This window comes from Lissotriton helveticus, chromosome 4_1 (genome assembly GCF_964261635.1).
Source record: "Lissotriton helveticus chromosome 4_1, aLisHel1.1, whole genome shotgun sequence".
NCBI lineage: Eukaryota > Metazoa > Chordata > Amphibia > Caudata > Salamandridae > Lissotriton > Lissotriton helveticus.
This window is the reverse complement of record NC_136063.1, coordinates 569661017-569683275: the sequence shown is the minus strand read 5'-3', so window position 1 is coordinate 569683275 and position 22259 is coordinate 569661017. Positions and strand designations below refer to the sequence as shown.

The window sequence follows — 22259 nt, the reverse complement described above, 5'->3', positions numbered from 1 at the left end:
TGTGAGGTAGCAGTGGGCAGAGTGAAAATACGTCTTTAAGCTAGAGTCATTGAGTAGATAAAAAACTGAAAAATCACTTTCCCAGAGGACCCCTATTAAGGTGGGGGCCATGGGCAAATGCCCGCTTTGCCCATGCCTTAAAACATCTCTGCCACCTCTAACCTTCATCCATTCTTGAACCCTAAATAAAACCCTTCATCTCCCCTAAACTCTACCCATCACCTTGAAAAACCCTCACGAGCCTGAAACTCCGCTCATCCCTGAACCCTAAAAATCTTTCTATGCCTGAACTCTACCTATCGGTGAACCCTATAAAACCTACCCTTCCCCAAAACCTCACACAGCCCTAAATCTAACAAACTCTTACTACCCCTAAACTCTACCCATATTTAATGCAATTTTTGAATTTGTCCTTCAAATTCATTCTTTTAGAATGCTTCTTTTAATTTTCGATTTATTTGTATTTCTTAAAATTGGGTTTCCATTATTTGGTTTCCTCCAATGTGGCTTCTCAGGTTTCGTTATTCTATTATTTCACATACATCAGCTCCACACTGTTTGCGTCCCTGTGGTCAGGCATTCGTTGGTACACTGTGTACCCAGCTGGCTTTGGCACTTACTACGAGTTTGGCAGTCCAATGGACCGCCAACCTCGTGGTGGTGGTTCGCGGATCGGCAGACTGGTATTCCGCCCGCCCCATTTGGACTGTGGCAGTTGGAATGCCATGGGACTGCTACTGCTGCCAGGGATCCACGATCCCTGTCGTTGGGCAGCGGTCTGAGGCCCCTCATATGTAGGCGGTCCCCCTGCAGCACAACCAAGCATATTAGGAGTACTTCACCACCACACTTTCATGGCGGAGCAACCGCCATGAAAAGTTTGGTGGTAAGGAAGCACAGGGGCCCTACAGGGCCTCCTGTTGCTTCTGCACCATGGTGCTCATGCAGGGGGGCACATGTTATGCCCCCCTGTGTACATGCACCCTCAGTTCCTCCAGGGCATGGACTTAACATTCCATGCCCTGCAGGAACTGCCTTTTCAGCTCCCATTGTGGTGCCTTTTTCAAAGACACTGCAGTGGGACTACTAGAGATCTGCCCGGCAGAGAAGAAAAAAAGTCTTACTCTGGCAGGCTGTCTTTAATGGCTTCGGCAGTCTGGGAGTGGGGCGGCAGCGTGGCGGCCCCACTCTGGGACCGCCAAAGTCATAATAAGGCCCTTAGTCACCTGAGATGAGGTAGATGACCAAAACCCAGCTGTGCACAATGCAGGGCGAACGAGTCTCTTCAGGTTCAGCTCCTCCAATCCAGTCACTTCTAGGTTTTCTAGTAGACCAGGTAATGGAGACATGGCATATAGCTGCAAATAAGATTTGCTTTTTAAGTGGCCCTTCATTGGTGGAATGCTGAGATGCGCCTTTTACTGTCTGACTTCGGGTTTGCTCGCTGCCACAAAGGCAGTTCCCCTTCTAGTGCACACAGTGGCGGGTGGTATGGAACAGGGGTGGCGGGACGAGGGATGGGTTGACTTTTTTTTTTTAAACACCTTTTCCGCCACCTCTCTCCTCTGTCTCCACATTTCTTCTTTTCCTGACTCCAGTGTGGAAGAAGCTGCAAGAAGCACACAGGCTCCTCTGAGCCAATTACAACGCTGCAGCGTTTTTGTTTTTTTTTGGTCCGCTCAGATGAGTTCAAGGTGCCCGTGCATATTCCCCACCAGGCTGTGCATTACAGCCTGTTGAGGAATACGCAAAGTGCGCATGACTGTTTGGCCGGACCAAGACGTCCGGCCAAGCAGTCATGCGCACTTAAGTGTGCACAAACGACTCCTCCTTCCTGAGCCACAAGCCCCACCCGCCCTAACACAGCCCTGCAGTAACGAAAAATTAAATTAAAATAACGTCATTATTTAATTTTTCCCGGCGACGCTTCTCCGCCTTTGACGAGAAGCCGCCACTGGGTCATCAGCTGCACATTCTTCTTAAAAGATAGGCCTTAGTCTGTGTAAGGTGATCTTGTTGACATGAAGTTCATTGAGAGCGCACAGGCCTTCCGTATTTTCCCACACCTCATACAGTTGTCGCTGTAGTACTCTGACAGTTCCCAGCATGGTACGGTCCGCTGCGCGAGGGGACGGGCAAAAGGGACCACTCCCAGCGAGGAGTGTGTGTTTGTGAGCTGTCAGTGGAGTGAAACTATGGAATGTGCTTCTCACGACGTCCAGATATGCAGAGTCTAGGGTTACAAAGAATGTTTGCCTAAGGGCGTGGGACAGTACGAATGGCGGCTGATGCACTGGGCCGTGCTGCCAAGTCTGTGTGATGGAAAGCGATGCTCGGTCGCAGCCTTGCAAGGGTGCTTTAGAGGAGTGTGCTTTTCCTTTGTTTTGTACACGATTGCTGAAGTTCGACGGTGGCTTGTAACTGCTGGTTGTATGTAGCTGGCGAGTGCTGCAAAACTTTAGTGCTCGCGCAGCGTTCAGTTTACATTCTCTCTGTGTTTCAGAAAATACGTTTAACTCTTGCGCCCCCTGGCGGATGATTACATAATTCTGTCTATTCCCAAATTTAATCTCGGATTAATTAATACTGTGCCGTGATTGCCTGTGCCTGTATTACATCTATGCATGTCGACCATCATCGTTGTTTGGAAAGCACTCCTTAAAAGCAGCGAATCCATCTATTGTACTAGCGGTTCTGATTTTTAATGATGCATTACTCTGTTTATGGAGGACATGGGTCTTTTGTGCATATTTGTAACAACCATCTTGGTGGTTTATCTTAATTTCTTGGTTGCTTTCTACAAATGTTGCATTGTGACTAGTTCTGCATACTCTTAGTAGAAACGCTCTTTCTGCGTTGTGAATTTGCTTCTTTGCACTGCGCTTGATGATCTTAGATTTTGTACGGCGCAAAGTGAGTGCAACAAATATTATGTATCAGTCTGCTACCCAACGAGGAGTGTGGCGACCCTAATGAGATATGATATGAGCAGCATTTGCAAAGCTCATCTAATGTCCGTAGGCGTCAAGGCGCTGTAGTCTTGATTTACTGTTCGTCAAAGATACTGGTTCAGCACGATTGTTAACGAACTAACTCCCCCTATATGATGAACACCGACTGCATTACATGTGGACTTAGTTACGTTTTTACAACCACAATGTGATCGGCCTTTGGAATAACATGTCCTACCTTCTTTTGATTATTACAATCTGTTCCCGCTTTCTCGCTAAGCATTTTGAAAAGTGTGTCCTTTCCCTCATTTAAAACACTTTGTTTTGGAGCATTACACAAACTGTTCAAGGTTCTTGTGCCACGCAGTTGTACATCCAGGCTTTTGTTCAGGATGGCATGTTACAAGGGCAGTGGAGCACAACTTGTACTTGTAAGACTTGTTGATGTGTAAGCCTAGCAGAAGATGATTGCTGTAACCTTGAATGTATTCTTCATTGAGTATTACACTTGTATTGTATAGTAATAACAATGCAGTGTTGTGAGCGTTCTCACACCCGATTGCACACATGGGTTCTAACTCGAGGATTCTGCTTAAGGGCAGTTGATGGTTGCAGCTGGACTGCATAGATGCACGCTCGCCGATGGGCTCGCTTCATCTGCTTATGAACTGCAATAAATATCATCTTATGAACTCACCCTCTGACGAGTCGCGGTGATAGGAAGAGTTCAGTCCCTGCAACGCAAGGCACATTATTATTATTATTATTAGATCGGTTTTGTACAGCGCTCGGTTACCCGGAGGCATCCCAGCGCTAGCACATGTGTTTGTTATGAAAAACTAGTGGGTGTTTTCACGCACAGTTATCCAGAAGTACCACACCACGGCGCAGCGCATACCGAGAACATCCAGGCTCATATTTTAGCCAAAGCACAAGTGTTGTGCAGGAACACACTGCAGTGTTGCTTCTTGTCAAAATACTGGCTTATTCACACTCGGAGGTCGAGCGTGACTTTTCTCTTTGCCCGCTCCTCACAACTGTATAACAAGAACAATGGTCCCTTCCAGTACTGAATAATTAATAAAACATAGAACTACACTGAAATCTACATATGTGGTCTCCAAATGGAGAAAATCATTTATTCAGTCAAACAATAATGCAGAACGAGGAACAATAATTAGCACAAAAAAATGAGTGGGCATAAAACCTCGGAAATCAAGAGATTCCAATGTCTCAGGCATTGCACATTTAAGTGAACGAGAAGGAGATGCACACTCTGTTAGTCACAATCCACTAAGGACCTTAGTGTCTTGACTTTGACTGTTATGTATGTATTGTCTAAAACGCAGATACTCTTATGTACTGGAATGACATGAATCCTCATAGGATGTACTAGGGCAATATGCATCTGCATAAGAATTAGAGGGAAGGCACACAAATGTGTAGAATGCACTGAGACATCATACATCTGCATGGGATTTACAGGGGAGGCACATAAGTGTGTAGAATGTACTAGGGTGACCTACAGCTACATGTGATTTACATGGCAAGCACCAGCGTGCATAGGATGTTCTAAGACTACATCTGCATAGGATGTACTAGGGCAAAATGCATCTACATTTGGCTTACTGGGGAGGCACACAAGTATGTAGTATGTGCAAGGATGACATACATCTTTATGTGATTTACATGTAAGGCACACAAGTGCATAGGATGTACTGGGATGCCGTACATCGGCATAGGCTATACTAGGGCGATATACATCTGCATGGGAATTACAGGAAAGGAAGACCATTCTGTAGGATTTACTGAGACAAAATACTTGTGCATGTTATTTATATGAAAGACGCAAGTGCGTAGGATATCCCGAGATGGCATAGATTTTCAGAGGATATACTAGGGCGAGGTAAATCTGCATAGGATTTACAGGAAAGACACACAGGTGCATAGACTGTACTGGTATGACATACATTTGTTTTAAATCGCCCTTGTTGTTTCATACTAAAACAGTTCTCATAATGTCTTTACTTTCTCTACTTGTCTACAGAGTTCAAGCCCCGATTTGTACACACTCGCCAAGCCCGGTCCCTCTCAGTTGAGTTCGAAGGTGAAATCTATGATATCAACTTGGAAGATGAGGGGTTACAGGTTATGCAGCCCAGAAGTATTGCCAAGCGACATTATGACATTGATGACGAAGAAGACGTTGTGTATGAAGATGGCGATGCAGTTGAGACTGATGAAGAAATGCTTGCTGATGGCACGAATGCAGTGGGCCTTTCGGATTCAGTCAAAGTTACTCATAAGTAAGATATTTTAAAACATACTGCCTCATTTTCTCATTTATCTGGCAAACACTGAGTAGCAACAGGTCAGTGATTTGTAGTTGAAGACATCATTAAACATTTAATTGAGTCAAGGCGTTATCCAGTTTCAAAATTTAAACCAGAGGTGCACAGTTCTAGCCCCCAAACTACAGTGCCAAGCCGCAGTGCAGGACCAGCTACTGGTATGCCTCTTGTTTCTGATCAGTCAAGTGTGGCTGCGACAGCTGGAGCTATGGGCTAAGGGCCTCCAATGCAACCCATAATAAACAAGAGTAATCTTAAAGCTATAACCCTGCATTGGCTCCAAAACCAATGCTAGCACCTCTGTTTCCATACATATGGAGTTTTTTCACCTAGAGACAGTCGCAGCTCGCATTACTCGCGGGTGGGGGGGGGGGGTCGGGCGGGTATTAATTGAAAAAGAGAATTGAAAGCTTACCTGACCAGGTCTCGCGCCACCTCCGCTGCTGGAGAACAGGAAGCAGGCATCCTCCCTCCCTCCCTCCTCTAAACCAATCACAATACTGAAATGGCAGCGTTGTGATTGGTGCGGACGGCACCCAGTCGGGCGCCTGTAGGGACTCCATTTTCTCTATGTAAGCTGCATGCGCCCATGTGGTGCATTCATATTCATGAAGGCTGCCCTTTTTTTTTCTTTAGACAAGCCGCATCTAAAGAAAGGGGTGTATCCGTCATTAAAGTGAAACCGTGGCATGGGGGCTTTCACAAAAAAAGCATCCATTTGTCAAGTTGACAAACAGATTTTTTTTTGGGTTGGTAAAAGCGCACATTCAGTGCTTTTACTTTAATGTCGGCCACGTACCTTTCTTCAGACGCGGTTTGTGTAAAGAAAGGGACACGGCCTCTATGAATGTGAACGGGCCGCATCGGCGCTAGTAAACAAATAAATAAGCGCGCCCGGTAAATGCGGACTACACTGCTTAAATAAATAAATAAATAACGCAGCCGCTATGGTGAAAGCGGACCGCCATTAGTAAAAATGTAAATAAAAGCGGGCGGTTTGCTGTGAGGTAGTGGGTGGAATATGAGAAGAGCATTGAATAAAATAGAGCTCACTGACTTATAAAGCAGACAATGTAAGAACACCAGTAAAAGGTCCAGTCGTTATGGGGGTAACAAATGCAGACAAGGCTGTAGCAAGGAGGGACTAACTAGCCTATTAACAACTCAGCCAGCGTTTACGGAGGACAAAGAGGTAAGCCAATTAAAAAATATGGGCGGAGAGCTGCCGAGGCTCGACCTAAAAAGTAGTTCACCCATGGCTCAAAATGTTTGTAAATCTGGCCCATAATATATAACCATTGTCTTCCATAGTAACACAATGAACCTAGGGCTACATTACACCTAGTATCCCAGAGAGCAACTGAAACTTTCGCCCAATTTTGGCACCTCTGGGGTACTATGGTATTATAGAAAGAGCCACAGATGCTTTTGTGGCCCCTTCTGTAATAGTGATAGCGCTGGTGCACATGTAGTGCCAGCACTGTCTTCAGTGGGCATTCCCTTACTTGCATGGGGACGAAGCCCCATTCAAATGATGGAAGCCCTTTGCCCCCACGCCATATTACAGATGCAAGTGTGGAGGCAACATGCTCTTAGAAGGCGCACTGAAAGTGCGCTACAAAAAGGTGGTGCACTGTCAGTGCACCCCCTGAAAGCAGCCCTGTGGAGGGGGGAAATGGGGTCCATGGGTCCCACCCAGACACCCCCCTCAGACAGGTGCTGGCACTTACTGCGCATGTGTGCAGTGGGATCTTTAACCCCCTTGTTCTTCTTTACCTAATGTAGATCATTCAGTAATAGTGGCTATATGGTATTGCAGCAAAGCAACACTGGGTTTACACTGTGGTACTGTCACATTTTGAAGGGCCTGTAATGGTTACTTATTTTCAATATTTTCGCAGGTGTTTTATTCTGACAAATGACACAGTGCATTGCGAGCGGGAACTGTACCAGTCATCCAGAGCCTGGAAGGATCATAAGGCATACATTGATAAAGAGGTTAGTGGAAATCTGGCAATCTGTTATGATTTATTGCGCTGCTTCTTGGCCAAGTTAGCAGAGTTTTACCTGTCCGTGAATCTTTTTGTAGATTGAAGCACTCCAAGATAAAATCAAGAATTTAAGAGAAGTGAGAGGACACCTTAAAAGAAGAAAACCTGATGAATGTGACTGCAGCAAACAAGGGTAAAATATATAAAACCATTATGATATGATAAACCACAGCCGTTTCACTCACAATGTAATTTGTTAAGATTAATGGTCAACGCATAGATTGTTTTACCCGAAACAGTGTATGCTTATACAGTGCACTTGTGCTGTGCGGACATTGCAAATGCCTACTGATTAGAGGCATCTGTCTGCATTCATTCACTCTTTTCAGATGTTAGTAGTTGAACCAATTTTTCTCCAGACTTTAAAATGCAAGTGAATGTAGAGGCTGGGCTGAAATCCTGGTGCAGTTTTGAAAGTATATATTTTGAAACATCTTTACTTTCGAGTCTCCTGCTGTATTGGGCATGGCTTAGAAACAATCAGGTGAACTGTAGAAATCTTTGAATTATAGACGTCCTACACTTTTTTAGATGGCCACATATCAGGGGATTTACAATATCCCCAAGACCATGCTTCGAAATCTACATACATGATGGGTTCCATGCGTATACCTAACCCTAAGCTGCTGAAAGTCCACAAGTTCATATTTACTTTTAGGCAGCTAATCCTTAACTTACATTCCTTTATTTTCCCCGCAATGTTTTCTATATTTCAGACAAAGTCCTGACATCACCCCTTTAAAGCCAAAGGCCTCATTATTAATGAAAACCCCTTTTAGGTTGTCTATCCACTGTTTTAAAAATGGCTTCCCATTCAGGCCAGAGGTAGCTTTAAGGTGATGTGCATCGTTCACAAAGCAATCTCTGGAAAAGGCTCCCCTTTGATCCAGGCGATGGTTCAACTCTATCACCCTAACAGGTTGTTGAGATCTAAGCATAACCGCTTACTCGTAGTGTCTACGATTAAGCGTGTTCGAACAGGAGGTCGGCGGTTTTCATACAATGCAGCCAAACTATGGAACCGGATTCCTGAGCATTTTCGTTTGGAACCTAATTACCTTAGTTTCAGGAAACGGCTGGAAACCTTCCTTTTCTCCTGAGATGTGCTTGCTGAGTGAGGCGTCACACCAAAGCGCTGGGATGACCTTGGGTAGCCATGCGCTATACAAGTGCGTATTCATTCATTCATTCCTTCTCAGTTTCTCAAGCTGCAATTCTTCAAGCTTCACTAAATTGCTACTTTTCAGGGAAGTGGATCCCTGTGTCCCGGAGTCTGTTTTGTTTGTAGCTGTAGCTTTATTTCAGTTCCAATACATATCTGCCTTTAGATTTAGCATTCCGCCGTCTCCATATCTATAGCTATCTGAATTTGTCTTATCCAGCATATTCATGACATAGTGTTTTTGTTACATAGGAAGACATGGCTGTTGTGACACCTTGACTTACCAGTAGCATGTTGTGGAGAAGTTATCCATTGGGGCTGTCAGTAAAACCATTGAAGCAACATGCCTTACATTATTGATACTGCAAGCCTTGAATGAAGTAGCAAAGGCACATTCAGTTGAGGGGAGCTACATTCAGGGCAGGACACACAACTCTGTGTTCTGACATGCACGTAGAACAGTAGAGTTTATGAAAGACACCCAATGATGATCTCTCCGTACTTTGAAAATGTTGCCAAGCATTGGGAACATTGCACATGCTGGTTCACTAATGGTATCAGCATACTTGAATTCGCTTGTGAAATGTAAGTCTGTATGATGTTGCTCATCAGGGATCCTGGCCTCAAATATCACCTCCCGATCGCTCAGTCAATCATAACTGTAAGAATCCTCTGATCATATGGGAGCTACAGAAAGATTTGGCGAAACTACTCCGTGTACCTCATTAAAAATCAAGACATCTGTCTTTCCATGAAATAGTAATTTGGCTTAACTACTTTCCAGTTTTTCATTATTCCATTAAGCACCAAGTTCCACAATGAGCCATGGAGCATCAGTTGTGGGCGATTTTGTTTGTGCCCTGTCTTTTCTAGTTAGGGCCGGATTTGCAGTTGGGCCACTCTTGCATTTCTTCTGTATGCTACAGGCAAGGGAGCTGCTTTTAGATGAGGTCCCATTTTAGACGCATCTCCTACAGTGCGAGGCTGGTTTGAACATTTTGAGTGTGCTGATTTTTCCTTTAAGTTCAGCCTTGGTTCTGGTTTAGGATTAATGCAAATGGATATCCACAAATTGCTCACAGGGTTTCCTGTGACTATTTGGAGTTTTTTGGTCCGAGAAGAAAATCAGTCTCCTAAATGTAGGCTCCATGCCTGATGCTCTTTGAGTCCTAACCGTACAGATTTCTTAAAATTCTTTGAAAATGGACTCAGTAAAACTCCACATGTACGTAGTCCCAAGAAACTCAAGGTTTACGAATATAAACAAATGGACTATTCTGTAACCATCCTTCTTGTAGTCTACATGAATTTGATTTCAATGGTCAGATGTCAAGTTTGGAACCAAACTAACAATTTGATTGTTGCCAGCAGGTATTACAAGAAAGTTAAAAGTTCAAAGTCAAAAGAAAAATCGAAGAACCACATGCATCCTTTCAAGTGAGTGGTGTGTTTGTGCTGTACTTTCTATTCCTCTGTGTGATCTAGCATTGCATATTTACCAAAATACCTTTCTTGGCCCTGCTACCCTGATTCTTACCAATATCACTTCTCTCCCAAGGTTTCTCACACTGTGTGAAAGAAGGGACATCATGTATGTTAAAAAAGTTTCACTGAAAATATAGTCCAAATTAAAAACAAAATCTGCAGTGTTCCTAAACCTATATGCATTTTATGTGCAATTTTGTTTGTAGATAATGTACATTGATGATAAACAAAAGGTCCGTATGTGATCATTTTACTTGAGTAGCATACATATGAAGCATGCATTTCAGCACTCGTACTGAATGTATGAGTCTACACTAAATGTATATGAATATAATTTGCACACATGTAAAAATGTACCCAGAACTAGTTTGCACATCTGTATACATATGCTTGTGAATTGGTTCAGAAGTTTGTGAGCCAGGTTAAAAACATTCTTTGGAAATGTCAATCTCTAGTTAGAGCAAGCTGCAGGTACAGTGTGTTTCTGTGTGTTATCTGCATAGATGTGTGCCTGCATCTGTGTTGTAAATGCTTGTTCTTGTGTGCCTAAATTGTGATCAGTGCTTATATTGGGCTTAAAGTCTGCCCATTGCTTACCTTTGGTTGGATTTATTGTCACTCATATTTGCCTGCTTCTCATTTAATGGCTTACCCAGTCCATCTAATGTGTGTCTCTCCTCTGGAGCATAGCCTCTTGTGTGTGCCCACTGCTCACGTTTAGGGAACAACTTTTTTCTTTTTGCTTTAGCACTCCAATACAGTGTTTATTTTTTCCAGTTCCCTCCCTTGTGTGCTTCTCTTTCCCCTGCACTCCATGTTATCTCTCATACATGTGCTTTCCTCCCTTCACTCACCCCTTGTGCTTTCTTGCTAGTATGCTTCTCGCCCCGGCGTTCCTTGTTGAGTTTTCTTGCCTGCTTGTTTTTCCCTCATCCCCTGTCTTACTCTTCCTTGTGTGCTTCCTTCCCCCTAACCCGTCTGCACAGCCGTTACACTCCACCATTGCTGTCATCTTTTTTTTTTTAATTACATTTTTACATTTGTTATACTTTTTAAAAATAAAAGCACTTTTGGATTGGCAAATAAAAAGAAGCATCTGCATCTTTTTGGAAGCACACATGCATATGTCATCACACGAACACGCATTTACATAATGACCTAGCGGTCGCATCATCACATCTTTTTTTTCTTCTGTTCATATTATACAGCATTGTCATGACCTATTATTGGCTTTGCCAATGCTTGAATCATTGCTTATTCAGCAGTCACGAAATCTGTTCAAAATCTCATCCTGGGCAGCAAAGGAAGAAGTTAGATTCCTTCTCAGTGTAACTACATTTGATAAGACCATTTCAATCAGGTTACAATAGAGTGCACTTAAATCATAGGACATGTTTAAATATGATGAAGGAATCATGGCAGAAACATTGTAACTGATACAATATTTATCTCTAAGTAATCAACAGGCTAATAGTCTATAAATAATATGTAATTAAACAGTAAAGTAACATGAGTCGCTAGTTATGTTTTGTAATAGCGCATTAATGCTCTTGGTGACATCGGAGCCCGTGGAGTGCTGAGAGGTAATGTGTGAGAAAGTGCATTTAGCTTGTTTTAAAAAAATGAAGATCTATAAATTATCCAACCCTTCTAAACTGTCCGAATATATATTAAGAAAAAGTTCTGTATTATTATACAGTAGATGAGCAATGATTATAATGAGCCTCATGCCCCATATAATGTCCACTTTCAGGGAAGCAACGCAAGACGTGGAAAGCAAACTCAAGTTATTCAAAGAGAGCCGCAGGAAAAAGAAAGAGCGAAAGGAGAAGAAACGACAGAAAAAAGGAGACGAATGCAGCCTACCTGGACTGACCTGTTTTACCCATGATAATAACCACTGGCAAACAGCACCTTTCTGGAACTGTGAGAATCTGTGTTTATTAACTGTTTATCGCTCTACCAATTTATGCCCTTTACCATCTAGTCCTCTTTTCCAAGGACATACCATAGATGACCTAAAGCCTGGTATTTCTGTTTTTCAGTTTAGCACTCAGAAAGCGTCTTTTGAAAAATGCATTAGTAGCAGAGCCAATATTCTCCCCACTGTACTGGTTACAAAGCATCCTGCTATACCACCATTAATTTGGAAAGAGGGTAGATAAATCATTCTGCAAAACTGGTTCAGTCCCACCTTGCACACAGACCATTCAAAAGCACATTGTGCGTTTAGTTGACCACATTATGCTTTGCACTTTCATTGGCCCATGTTGGCATAATGGAATTATTCCTATGCTGCCTGCTGCTAATGAGGATATATTTCAATGATAGGATTGTTTTCTCCCTTCTTGGTACAGATACCCTTATTGTGCACTTCCATCACCACAGGAAAGGATGTGGGGAGAGAAGATACTCTTTATATGAGTACACATTGTGAATTCCAACAACAGGCTATTGCAGACTCATGCCACTGTCGGTTGCATAGTTGCCCAGTAATTGTAACTCTTGAGAAATCTAGGATGGAAGGTCCTAGGGCAGTCAGAAGGTCCGACCCCAAATAGTATTAACTTGGGCCTTTTGCCTCGGATATCCTGGGGTCCCTGTACTGTAGAACCACCGATTGGTAAACAAGTACCATTGTAGCATTGTAGTGAGGCAGAGCAGTTCAAGGCTTTCTCATGGGAGGTCCTGTGGGCTGCGGATTCAGAACTCAGCAACGCTATAAACAGCACTCAAGCCACTTCCAGTCACTGCTATTATTTAAAAAATAAAAGCAAAAATACTTTATTTCACACAAAATATAAAGCTAGAGACGCCTGTAATGGTTTGCTCACCTGCAGAACCTAACCCCTAGAACAGAATATACCTCCTTGTACCTAACACAAACTAGAGGTGTGAATTAATAAAAAAGATAGGCTTACTTGTCAGTGTGTCACCATAATAAACAACGGTTACATCATAAGCCTTTCAAATTGTAAGGAGTTTCAGTTATGGAAAACATTACAGATGGTGCCTAAAATATGCACTGAATTTAACTTTCCTTATTTCCCTTAATAATCTTTTTTTGGCCCATGAGACTTAAGGTGTCAAAGCAGAAAGTGCACTGGAGCTTGCATTGTAATTACACTGCTGCTATTGGGTGGTTCCCCAAACTATGGAGATCATCTTCGTGGTGCCTCTACCCGTCCGGAGCACCCCCACACAAGATATGCTGCTCATGGTTTATGGTTCATATTATAAAGCCCATAGCCCTTTGAGTCAGCCATTGTGAGCTGGTAATTTTTTCCTTTTCATTTGTTTTTGCGGTTTTCCTTTTTAAAGCACCTGCTAATCTTACATGAAGCGGGTGCCACTTCCTCCTAAGTACCTGAGCAGTCCACCTGCTCTGTGCAGGGTCTTTGGGGCCACACTGCCATGCTCCACTTAGCTGGTGAGTTCTCCACCCAGCACTCTCCGGAAGGGGCTGGGCAGGAAAGCATTATTTCTCTTCTTCTCCTGCTCTTCTGAACTTCGGGCATGGAGAGTGGAAGAAGTACAGAGGATGCCCTCAAGTACTTTCTCCCTGCTGGTGGCACACAGCCCTCCCCCTCTAACTTGGGGGGAAATTTCAAACCCAGAATGCAGTGCTCTCAAGACCTCATTGACCCATAGCTCGCAGACATCCCAGGACCTTTGTTACAATGGTGTGATGGATTCCTTCACTTCTATGGATGCCTAAATACCTTTGGTGCCAAAGGGATTCTTGCAAAACGCCACACACAAACAGCATGGCTAAATAATATTTGTGATCCATAGGGGCCATTTGCACTGGGTTTGGTTTATGATACACCTGATGGTTTGCTCCTGCCACCATTAGTGTTTATTTGAGACCTCCTACCCCAGCAATTCCACCATATACTGCCCCAAGAGGAGGTGAGTAAGGTACAGCTGCTTGCCCTAGGGACCACAATAGTCCAAAAGTACAAATCCAGAGTTGTTCCGCTCAAAAGAGGCGTTCAGCTGCAAGCCAGTCGATCTTTCCTCCTCTGTGGTTCCCTCGTCTCTCATAATCTCTGCCATTGTGAAGGGGTTTAAAAGTTGAGATGGACAGTTATAAAAAGTGGGCATCCCTACCCATTCCAGAAATCCCACTTCACCCCTCTATATCGGACTGGCATTCCCTGAGGCCAGCCAACAGTCTGGCCCACCTCCTGTAAAGCATTCTTCAAGACATCCTCCCTTAACCTGGATCCTCCTCTAACTAACACTGCAAAACTGTTTTCTTCCCTCCAAGATGTCAAAGGGAATCCCTGGTAGGACTGATGCCAGAGATCTATCTGTTCCCTCTTTGTGCTTGCCAGATTGTCAACTAATCACCCTATGCAAATTCCTACCCAACTCTTGCTCTCCTGGGAGAAGGCAATTCCTTCCCAAATGGGCCCACTGTTCAAGGAAAGACTTTGAACTACCAGCTAGTCAGCAGAGTAATTAACATGGTCAAGAAGGTTATACCAAAACTCAAATCTCATTAGGGCCAGTACAGATAAATATTACACATGTTGAAGTAAACCAGAGGACAAATAGAAGCCAAAAATAATATTTCTTCTTCAAAATTTGTTTACTTTGGATTACAAATCCATAAAATGCATACATCAAATCTAGCAATTCAATAAATACAATGTTCTCAGATTAAAAAGAAGAAAGGTATAACACAATAAAAATCTACTAAAATTCTTGTAATGGTAGAGCCGGAGTTGCAGACACAATTACTAACCAGTAATGAGTGAGGGACCCAGTTCAGATGATAAGATGGGCCTCTAGGAAATTTTGACCTACAGAGGTTTTTTTCCAGCCACCATTCCTACATGATTACGTATTATCCAAGCTGCGTGTAGCCATACTGATCACTAGCACTTCTCTAGTGTCAGATTTCAGGATCCTTAGGGCTGGCTGGAGAGACCTTGTGCCCAAGAGTCGACACACAGGTAGGATTCATTTCTTACGGGGTTGTCTAAGAGCATGGTAAAAGAAAACAAAGAAGTGTGTAGCATCAAGACATTAAATACACATTGGGCAGGGATAGCTAAGGTTGCTAGAATTCCCCCATCTCCCTGTAATTCTGATGTCTGGGTCGCTTCATCTAGTCTAGCCCACATGACTTCCAGGGCAAAAGCTATAAACATTCTTTTTTGGTATGAGAGGCAAGATATTCTCAAGTGCCTCAGTGTATTTAGGAGTTCTCTAAGGCGAAATCTATAGGACTCCTGTTCAGTTGTTGACCAAATCCTGTGCTAAAACAATAAGGGTCTTAGCTGGATTGTAAAGGGTATTGGGTACCAGACCATGTCCTGGAGTACAGAAAGTATTGTTGTACTTTGGGGGAGAATGAGAAGTTGTCTGGAAAAATGATTTTCTGCCACTGATAACTCGTTAGTACAAGAGTGGCCCCACAGTTCCGCACCATACAGGGTGGTGCTTTTTGCTTTATCTATATAGAGTTTTGAGTGCAGAGGTTAAGTTCCTAGATTTAATCTTTTTAGCCATCTTAAGAATTACCCCAACTCTTGTGGGAGTTTGAGTGCACTCTTACTGACCAACATTCTTCATTTTACCAGAGTATTGTGTGCGAAAAGCAGAGTTGGTATTTTTGTATGTCCAATTTTATGAGCATCATTATTTTCAAAATGTAGGGCCTCAGCCAAATCGTTAACATACAATGCAAATAGTGTCGGAGCAAACACGCATCCCTGGTGCACTCCCCTCTCTATCCCAAACGCATACAAAAACTCTCTGTTCTTTCCATATCTAACTCTGGCTGTATTATTCCCATGTATCCTTCTAGGAATATTTTGAATATTAGCTGAAACTCCCATTCTATCCAGAACCTCCCACCGTTTCCCTTGAGGAACCATATCAAACGCAGATTATAAATCAACGACAATTACAAAGAGATGACCTTTTCCCAGCACTACTGTTTTCCAATATAAAGTCAGAAATGTAAAAGTTTGGTCAAGGGTGCTTGTTTTTGGCCTAAAGCACACCTGGAGATCAATGGAGATGTCATTTGATTGGACCCACTCTATCAGTTCCCCTAGCACATGCCAACAAAAGATCTTCTGAAGCCCTTCCAAAAGGCTAATGGGCCTCTAATTCCCTGGCTTATCCCATGGCCCTTTCTTGTATATTGGCACTATCTTGGCATTGCACCATGATTTAGGTATGGGCCACCTTTTAGTACAGTCTTTTTTAGAAGATTTAGGTAGGTTGTCCAAATTTCAGGCTCTGCAGCATGAAGTTCAGCCAGAATACAATCCGGTCCCGGATCTTTCTTCAGTAATTAAGTCTAGGGCCCTATGGCAATCTATACTAAATATCGCAAGGAGGGGAATATCCGTATAGTTAGTACATCCTAATCTGATGCATTCAGAGTCACCTCCCCCTTATTTATATGCGGAGTAAAGTGGTTGACCATGGAATGCTACTGAGGAAGTTGAAACATGACTGTCATATACTATTATGAGCCAGAATGTCTTTGAAGCCCCTAATTTGGCCCAGTGGGTCAGATCTGCAACAAAAAAACGCCTCCCACTCCGCTATGCCTGTGGTGCCGGCATAGCGGGCAGCTACGGCCCATGCAGGTAAGAGCGGTGGGACCGGGTTGGGAGCGATTTCGACAGACAATGACGAGGGAAAATTAATTATTTATTGGTTTTCCCTCTTGGTCGTGTGTTGAACCCCCCTCCACCCAACCCAGCCCCACCGCTCTTACCTGCACGGACCGCGGCTGGTAGCGGGACCGAAATTAAGTATACACTGCTATTGTTGAATATCAGTTTGGAGACCCGATTGGATGCTAGGGAGAGATATCCGTAAGATCAATGGGTTTGCATTCTTGTGTGTGCCCACAAGGCTGTGATTTGGTTGTGAGGGCTTAAAGCTTGTAATGGGAGTCCTTCCTTGGCTCACTTGATATTGGATTCCAGAGCCTGTTACCACACTGAAGAGTTACAGAGGCTCCAAGTATTTGAGATTGGATGGAGATTAGAGTGATTTGTCTTGTTTTGAAGGGCCGGGGTACCAGTGGTACCTTCTAAAGCCTGCTTCTCCAGCACTTGTTCCAAACAGGGGCAGCTACATGACTAACAATTTTGGTTATTTACTTTGGCCAACGGTTGTTCATCTAGCAGGGCCTCATATTTGACTATTTACTGCTGATTGAGTCTAAGGGACTCATTTACCATAACTCTTAATGATTCCACTTACTCCTTTAAGCTATCCAGGTCTGCTCTAATAGAGGCAATACTTCCAGGTAAGGAGCCTCGGTCCTTGCCTTTGCCCTCGACCGGCTCATCGACCTTCTATGCTGTTCTCACCCAGAGTTAAAACGGGGTAAACCGGTTAGTGTAGATAACAATTGGAGTGCGGCTCTCCTCTATTTTGGGCCCGCTTGGGTGATTCCCCAAGGAAGAGATCACAGCAGACGGAGACGAGCAGCTTGAGTTGTTGGGTGAAGGTTGCGTTTAGCCAAAGCAGTGCTAGTGGTTTTAGTTTTGTCAGTGGGAGCCTTTCTACTGTCCACCTTAAAATAGTGCGTAATATTGGGTTCGCCTCCCTTATTCTTGACTTACGTTGGTTCATTGCCCATGATACCCTCCACCTCCGCTATCAGCTCATCTATTGCATGATGGGTGCAGTTGTCCACTACATGGCGTTTCACACTCTTCGCTACATGGTCTTTTCCTGCAATCTGGTGCAAAATAATATTTTATATTTGTTCGGTACCCGGGGAGATAGAGCTAAAACCATGTTATTACTTTTTTTGCATTGAGCCAATCCAAAATTATATTTCATGTAGTTTACCAAAAGTGTTAAGCACTAAAGACCTGCACTTTAATAATAAAGAGAAGGGCAATATCAATTTGATTTCCCTATCAAATTATAAGGCCTAAACAGGCTGAGACAAAATTATCTTGGGCCCTATCTGCAAAAGGGCTATCTGTATGCAGATACCAGGCTGAGTCAAACAGGCTCCCTTGCTAGGTCTGCACAGCTGTGCACATGTATTCACATGTATATAGCACATGGCCTCTTTCCCCAGCTGCAGAGCAGCAGCTCTCATTTTATGAGGGCACTGATGGCTACAGCTTAGAAACAATTGTGACAGAAGCTTACAGTGGGTGCGACTCTGTTATGGGGCCTCACAGCAGATCAAACAACCAGGAGGTCCAACATATTAAAAGTGTCACGGCCCACTTCCTCACATACCACACTGACTGTCTTTACTTGATAGACAATGAGTTGATTTTAGGAGACACATGATAGCTTCACAGTTTGAATTAGCGTGTACATTTTTATGGGGTGGCTATTGAAACTCCATGAGCTGTTATCCAGGCACAAAACAATATGGATTATGAATACTGAATCTTGGCGGGCTTCTTTACTGTCTTTACTGTATTCTAAAATAGGGTCGGATTTTAATTTCTGCATTGTGTCCAGTGGCCTTGTATGTTAGTAACATAGCTTGATGAGATAATGTATCATAAAATGAAACTTTTTTTGTAGCCTGCAGGTTCCATATTTGAACCCCAGGTTTATCCACACTACCTCTCACCTTTCAGAGATTGATTATCTGGCTGGCAAGATGGATAAGCAAGCTAAGTGTTCACTGCACACATTTGGGGAGTTTGAATCCTGGCAAGGCCAAGTCAGCCTTTCATCCTACAGAGATTAATACATTGTATGCCAATAAATATGGTAATAGAACCTCCATTTGCGTACAGCACTTAGAAGCTACAAAACTATTGTTGGATTTGACAGTAATAACACACCGTATTAACAGTCAGAGAAAACATATCTTGTCAATTGTGCTTACTACATGCACTGATTGTTATTCTTGCTAATTACATAAACCACACTTTCATATTTTAATATTCTTTTCACCATCACTCAAAAGCTCTTTAACCGCATGCGCGCGGGCGGAATTCCGCTCGTACGCGGAGTTTTACGAAACCGCATGTTACGTGACGAGCTGGGCTCATCATCAGCGTAGCAGGAGGCTACCTCATGACGAGCCCAGCTCGTCATCAGCGTGGAAGGGGTTAAGGAAATTATTTTCTAAGCTATAAGGTAATAAACATAGGCATAATGAAGAATTAGTCGGCACAATTAGCTATTCAACTTTCATAAATTACCCAGTCCAGTCATACTGTCGCCATTATAGTTTTGTTTAATTTCTCAAGTTGAAGTGATACTATGAGAAGGAATCAAACACAAAAAATTAGATAATACAATAAATGCCATCTAACCGGAAGATCTGCCTAATCTTTCTAGTTTAAAATTCTCAGGAAGTGTATCTTCTGTTCAAGGGAAGTCGATGTACTGGTGCTGTAGACCGAAGTGATCCATATGTATGGCCTTCTTCTGCCTTTAATTTTTTAATTGATTTATGGACGTGGTCCATATTGGATGTAGTACTAAATCAAGATCTGTTTTTTGTATATCTTATAGTGGGGTCCTTCTGTGCCTGCACAAGTTCCAACAACAATACCTACTGGTGTTTGCGGACAGTGAACGAGACTCACAACTTTCTGTTCTGTGAGTTTGCCACTGGATTCCTTGAGTACTTTGACATGAACATTGATCCCTATCAGGTATGTCTGCTCCACATTGTAATAATCTCAAGAACCCAGTCAGTTGATCATTAGTACAATGTTTGCAAGTACTCTTGTTTTCTGCTTTCCCCCCGCCAGATGACGAATGGAGTACATATGGTAGAAAGGAGCATTTTGAATGAACTTCATGTACAGCTGATGGAATTAAGAAGTTGCCAAGGCCACAAGCAATGCAATTTAAGACCTAGAGGTCTTGAAATAGGTAACAATATGATTGATATGCAATTTTTTTTATGTGCTATTACCTGGGAATTGGGTGCGTTAGTGCCAAGAGGGATTGGTGCACAGGGAGACAGTGTGTAGGGAAGCAGATAGATTTTCAGAAATTTTCAGAATTACAATAGAAAATTTGCAGAGAGACAGGTGGCAGAGAATTCCAGGCTTTGAAAAAGGAATATAATCAAGTGCTTTGCCACCCAGTCTAACCTTATAGACTTTTGAACTAGTACCAAGTTTTCAGAATAAGAGCAGAGACATCAGCAAGGACAATATCTCTGATAGTAGAACGGGAGGCAGCATGGTACCTTAGGTAGTTAATGAGGATTTTTGAAGTGAGAAGAGATCCTGGATCTTTTATACAGGCCAAGAATCAGACAAGCTGTAAATGTTTGGATAGTTTAAAGACACTGTAGAATTAAGTGCTAAAGCCCTAAACAGAGAGAGCTACAATAGTCTGTTAGGGAATGATTAAGGGACTGTACTGCGGTTTTCATTACGTTCAAGGGAAGAAAAGGAAGATACTTCCTATGCACTTTTAAGAACAGAAAGCAAGATGACGTCACTAACTAAACCTGGCTGACAGAGTTTTGAGTCAGAAATGACCTCTAGATTGCTAACAGAATGCATTGGTGAAGGAGGCGGAGTGTAACTGAAGGTCACTAGTTAGGACTCCACATTGATGGGGTGCCAAAAAGCTGACTTTCTCTTTTTGATTAATATAGGAGAATAAAGTTTGAATCCAACCAAGAAGAGATGGCAAGATCTTGAATTCAGTTTGGGAAGGGAGATAACAATCTAATTGTACTATTGAAAACTGTCAGCTTAAGCAAATACATCAAATCCCAAGGAATGTATGAGAAGGCCTGTGTATTTAAAAAGTGTGAGGCTGAGAGATGCCCCCTGCAGTACACCACAAGTGATCTCAAATCAATAAAATAAAATGTATAACGCACACGATACTCTACAGAGTGTCCCACTGCTAAAAGCATGTTAACCATTGACCCAACAACTACATTAGAAGACTCTATTAAACAGCTAGGTGTTTAGGCTCAACATAAAGGAATCTTCATCCTCAGAAGCAAGCAATTAGAGCGGAAAGGCATTTGAGCTGGAAGCAGCCAGCGCAGAAAAAGAGGTTCCCCCTCCACCTATTTCTTCTTCTTAAGTTTTAGGTATCACCACCACCAGCAGTGCATCTGAGGAGCACAAAGGTATAGCAAAATGGTAATGAATAACGGCCTTTTTCCGAGTATGGAGGTCCTATGACCGCAGTACTTGCAGTGTCGGTCCGGTGACCACCACCACCACTGCAGTACTGCGCACCGTATTTTGAGTGTGGCGGTCCGACTGCCACAGGACCACTACATCCACCAGGATTCAGGATCCAGCGGCGGTGGTGCATATTCCAAGTTGCATTTCCACCATCCATTTCATGGCGGTGAGCCTGCTATGAAAAGGGTTGTGGATATGCAACTAAGGGGGCCCTAACAGGGGCCCTGCCACTTCTGGGCCTGTGAGTGCCTGAGGGGGGCACATATTGTGCCCGCCTGGATTTGCACTCACATTGCTGCACGGTGTGGCATGCATGACATGGTGCATTCCACACCGTGCAAGAATGTGCTGCAGGCGCTGTCATGGTGGCCTTCTTCTGTTAAGGCTCACCTGTGAGCCTAACACAGCCTATGCCGAGAGCTCGCCACAGCACTGCCCGCCCACACGACCCCCCGCCCTGGATTCAACTCAGAATCCAGCGGGCAGTTTCACCACAGGCTTGGCTGTCCTCCTGCCAATGCAGCAAACATGATGCTGCAGGAGGACCGCCAAACCCTAAGGCTCTAAGTATTTTGGCCAGATATGCAGGACCTGATGTATAAAAAGCTCTGTGGCCCAACACCAGCACTTAAACTTAACTACTCTCCCGCCCAAATTGGCAGTCAATGCAATTCTTTAAGATGATCATGGATTGAATCTTTCTTCGTAATATTTAATAAAAGCCGATGTGTGGTGTTCCGTACCAACTGGAGTCTCCTAAGTTAATACAATGGAAGACCCAAGTAAAGAGCATTGACCTAATCCAGCCGCGAGGTTATGAAAGCATGCACTATCATCTTCTGGCACTGGGGGGAGCAGAAACAGAAACTTTCTCAAAGATCTGAGAAGTCTAAAACAGGTCCTCACCACACTGTTCACCTGGGAGTTTAGGGAGAATTTGTCAGACTTCACCACAAGATTCTAAACTACTGTGTCGGAGGAGACAAAGGAAAGCGGCCAAACTTCACCACCCTGTGAAGGGGTGGGGGGGGGACCGAAAACCAGGACATCGGTTTTGCTGGTGTTGCACTTGAGATGACTCCAGCTCATCCAGTGGAAAATGTATTTATTTATTAATG

General features: G+C 43.4%; 1 protein-coding gene across 9 annotated transcripts in view; it reads left to right on the top strand.

The window, feature by feature from the left end:
- Positions 1-22259, top strand: part of SULF1 (sulfatase 1) — a 312442-nt gene that overhangs the window by 249055 nt on the left and 41128 nt on the right. For 6 of the 9 annotated variants that reach the window (XR_013610526.1, XM_078687181.1, XM_078687178.1 and 3 more), the window contains 6 exons: positions 4999-5257; positions 7204-7300; positions 7392-7486; positions 9887-9952; positions 11754-11926; positions 19487-19629. Coding sequence is in view for 8 of the 9 variants with exons in the window: in XM_078687181.1 (XP_078543307.1) it covers positions 4999-5257; positions 7204-7300; positions 7392-7486; positions 9887-9952; positions 11754-11926; positions 19487-19629 (833 nt within the window). In the remaining variant the exon portion in view is untranslated. Of the gene's footprint in view, positions 1-4998; positions 5258-7203; positions 7301-7391; positions 7487-9886; positions 9953-11753; positions 11927-19486; positions 19630-19728; positions 19853-22259 lie in introns of all 9 variants that reach the window. The other 3 variants (XM_078687185.1, XM_078687186.1, XM_078687184.1) reach the window with 1 other exon arrangement.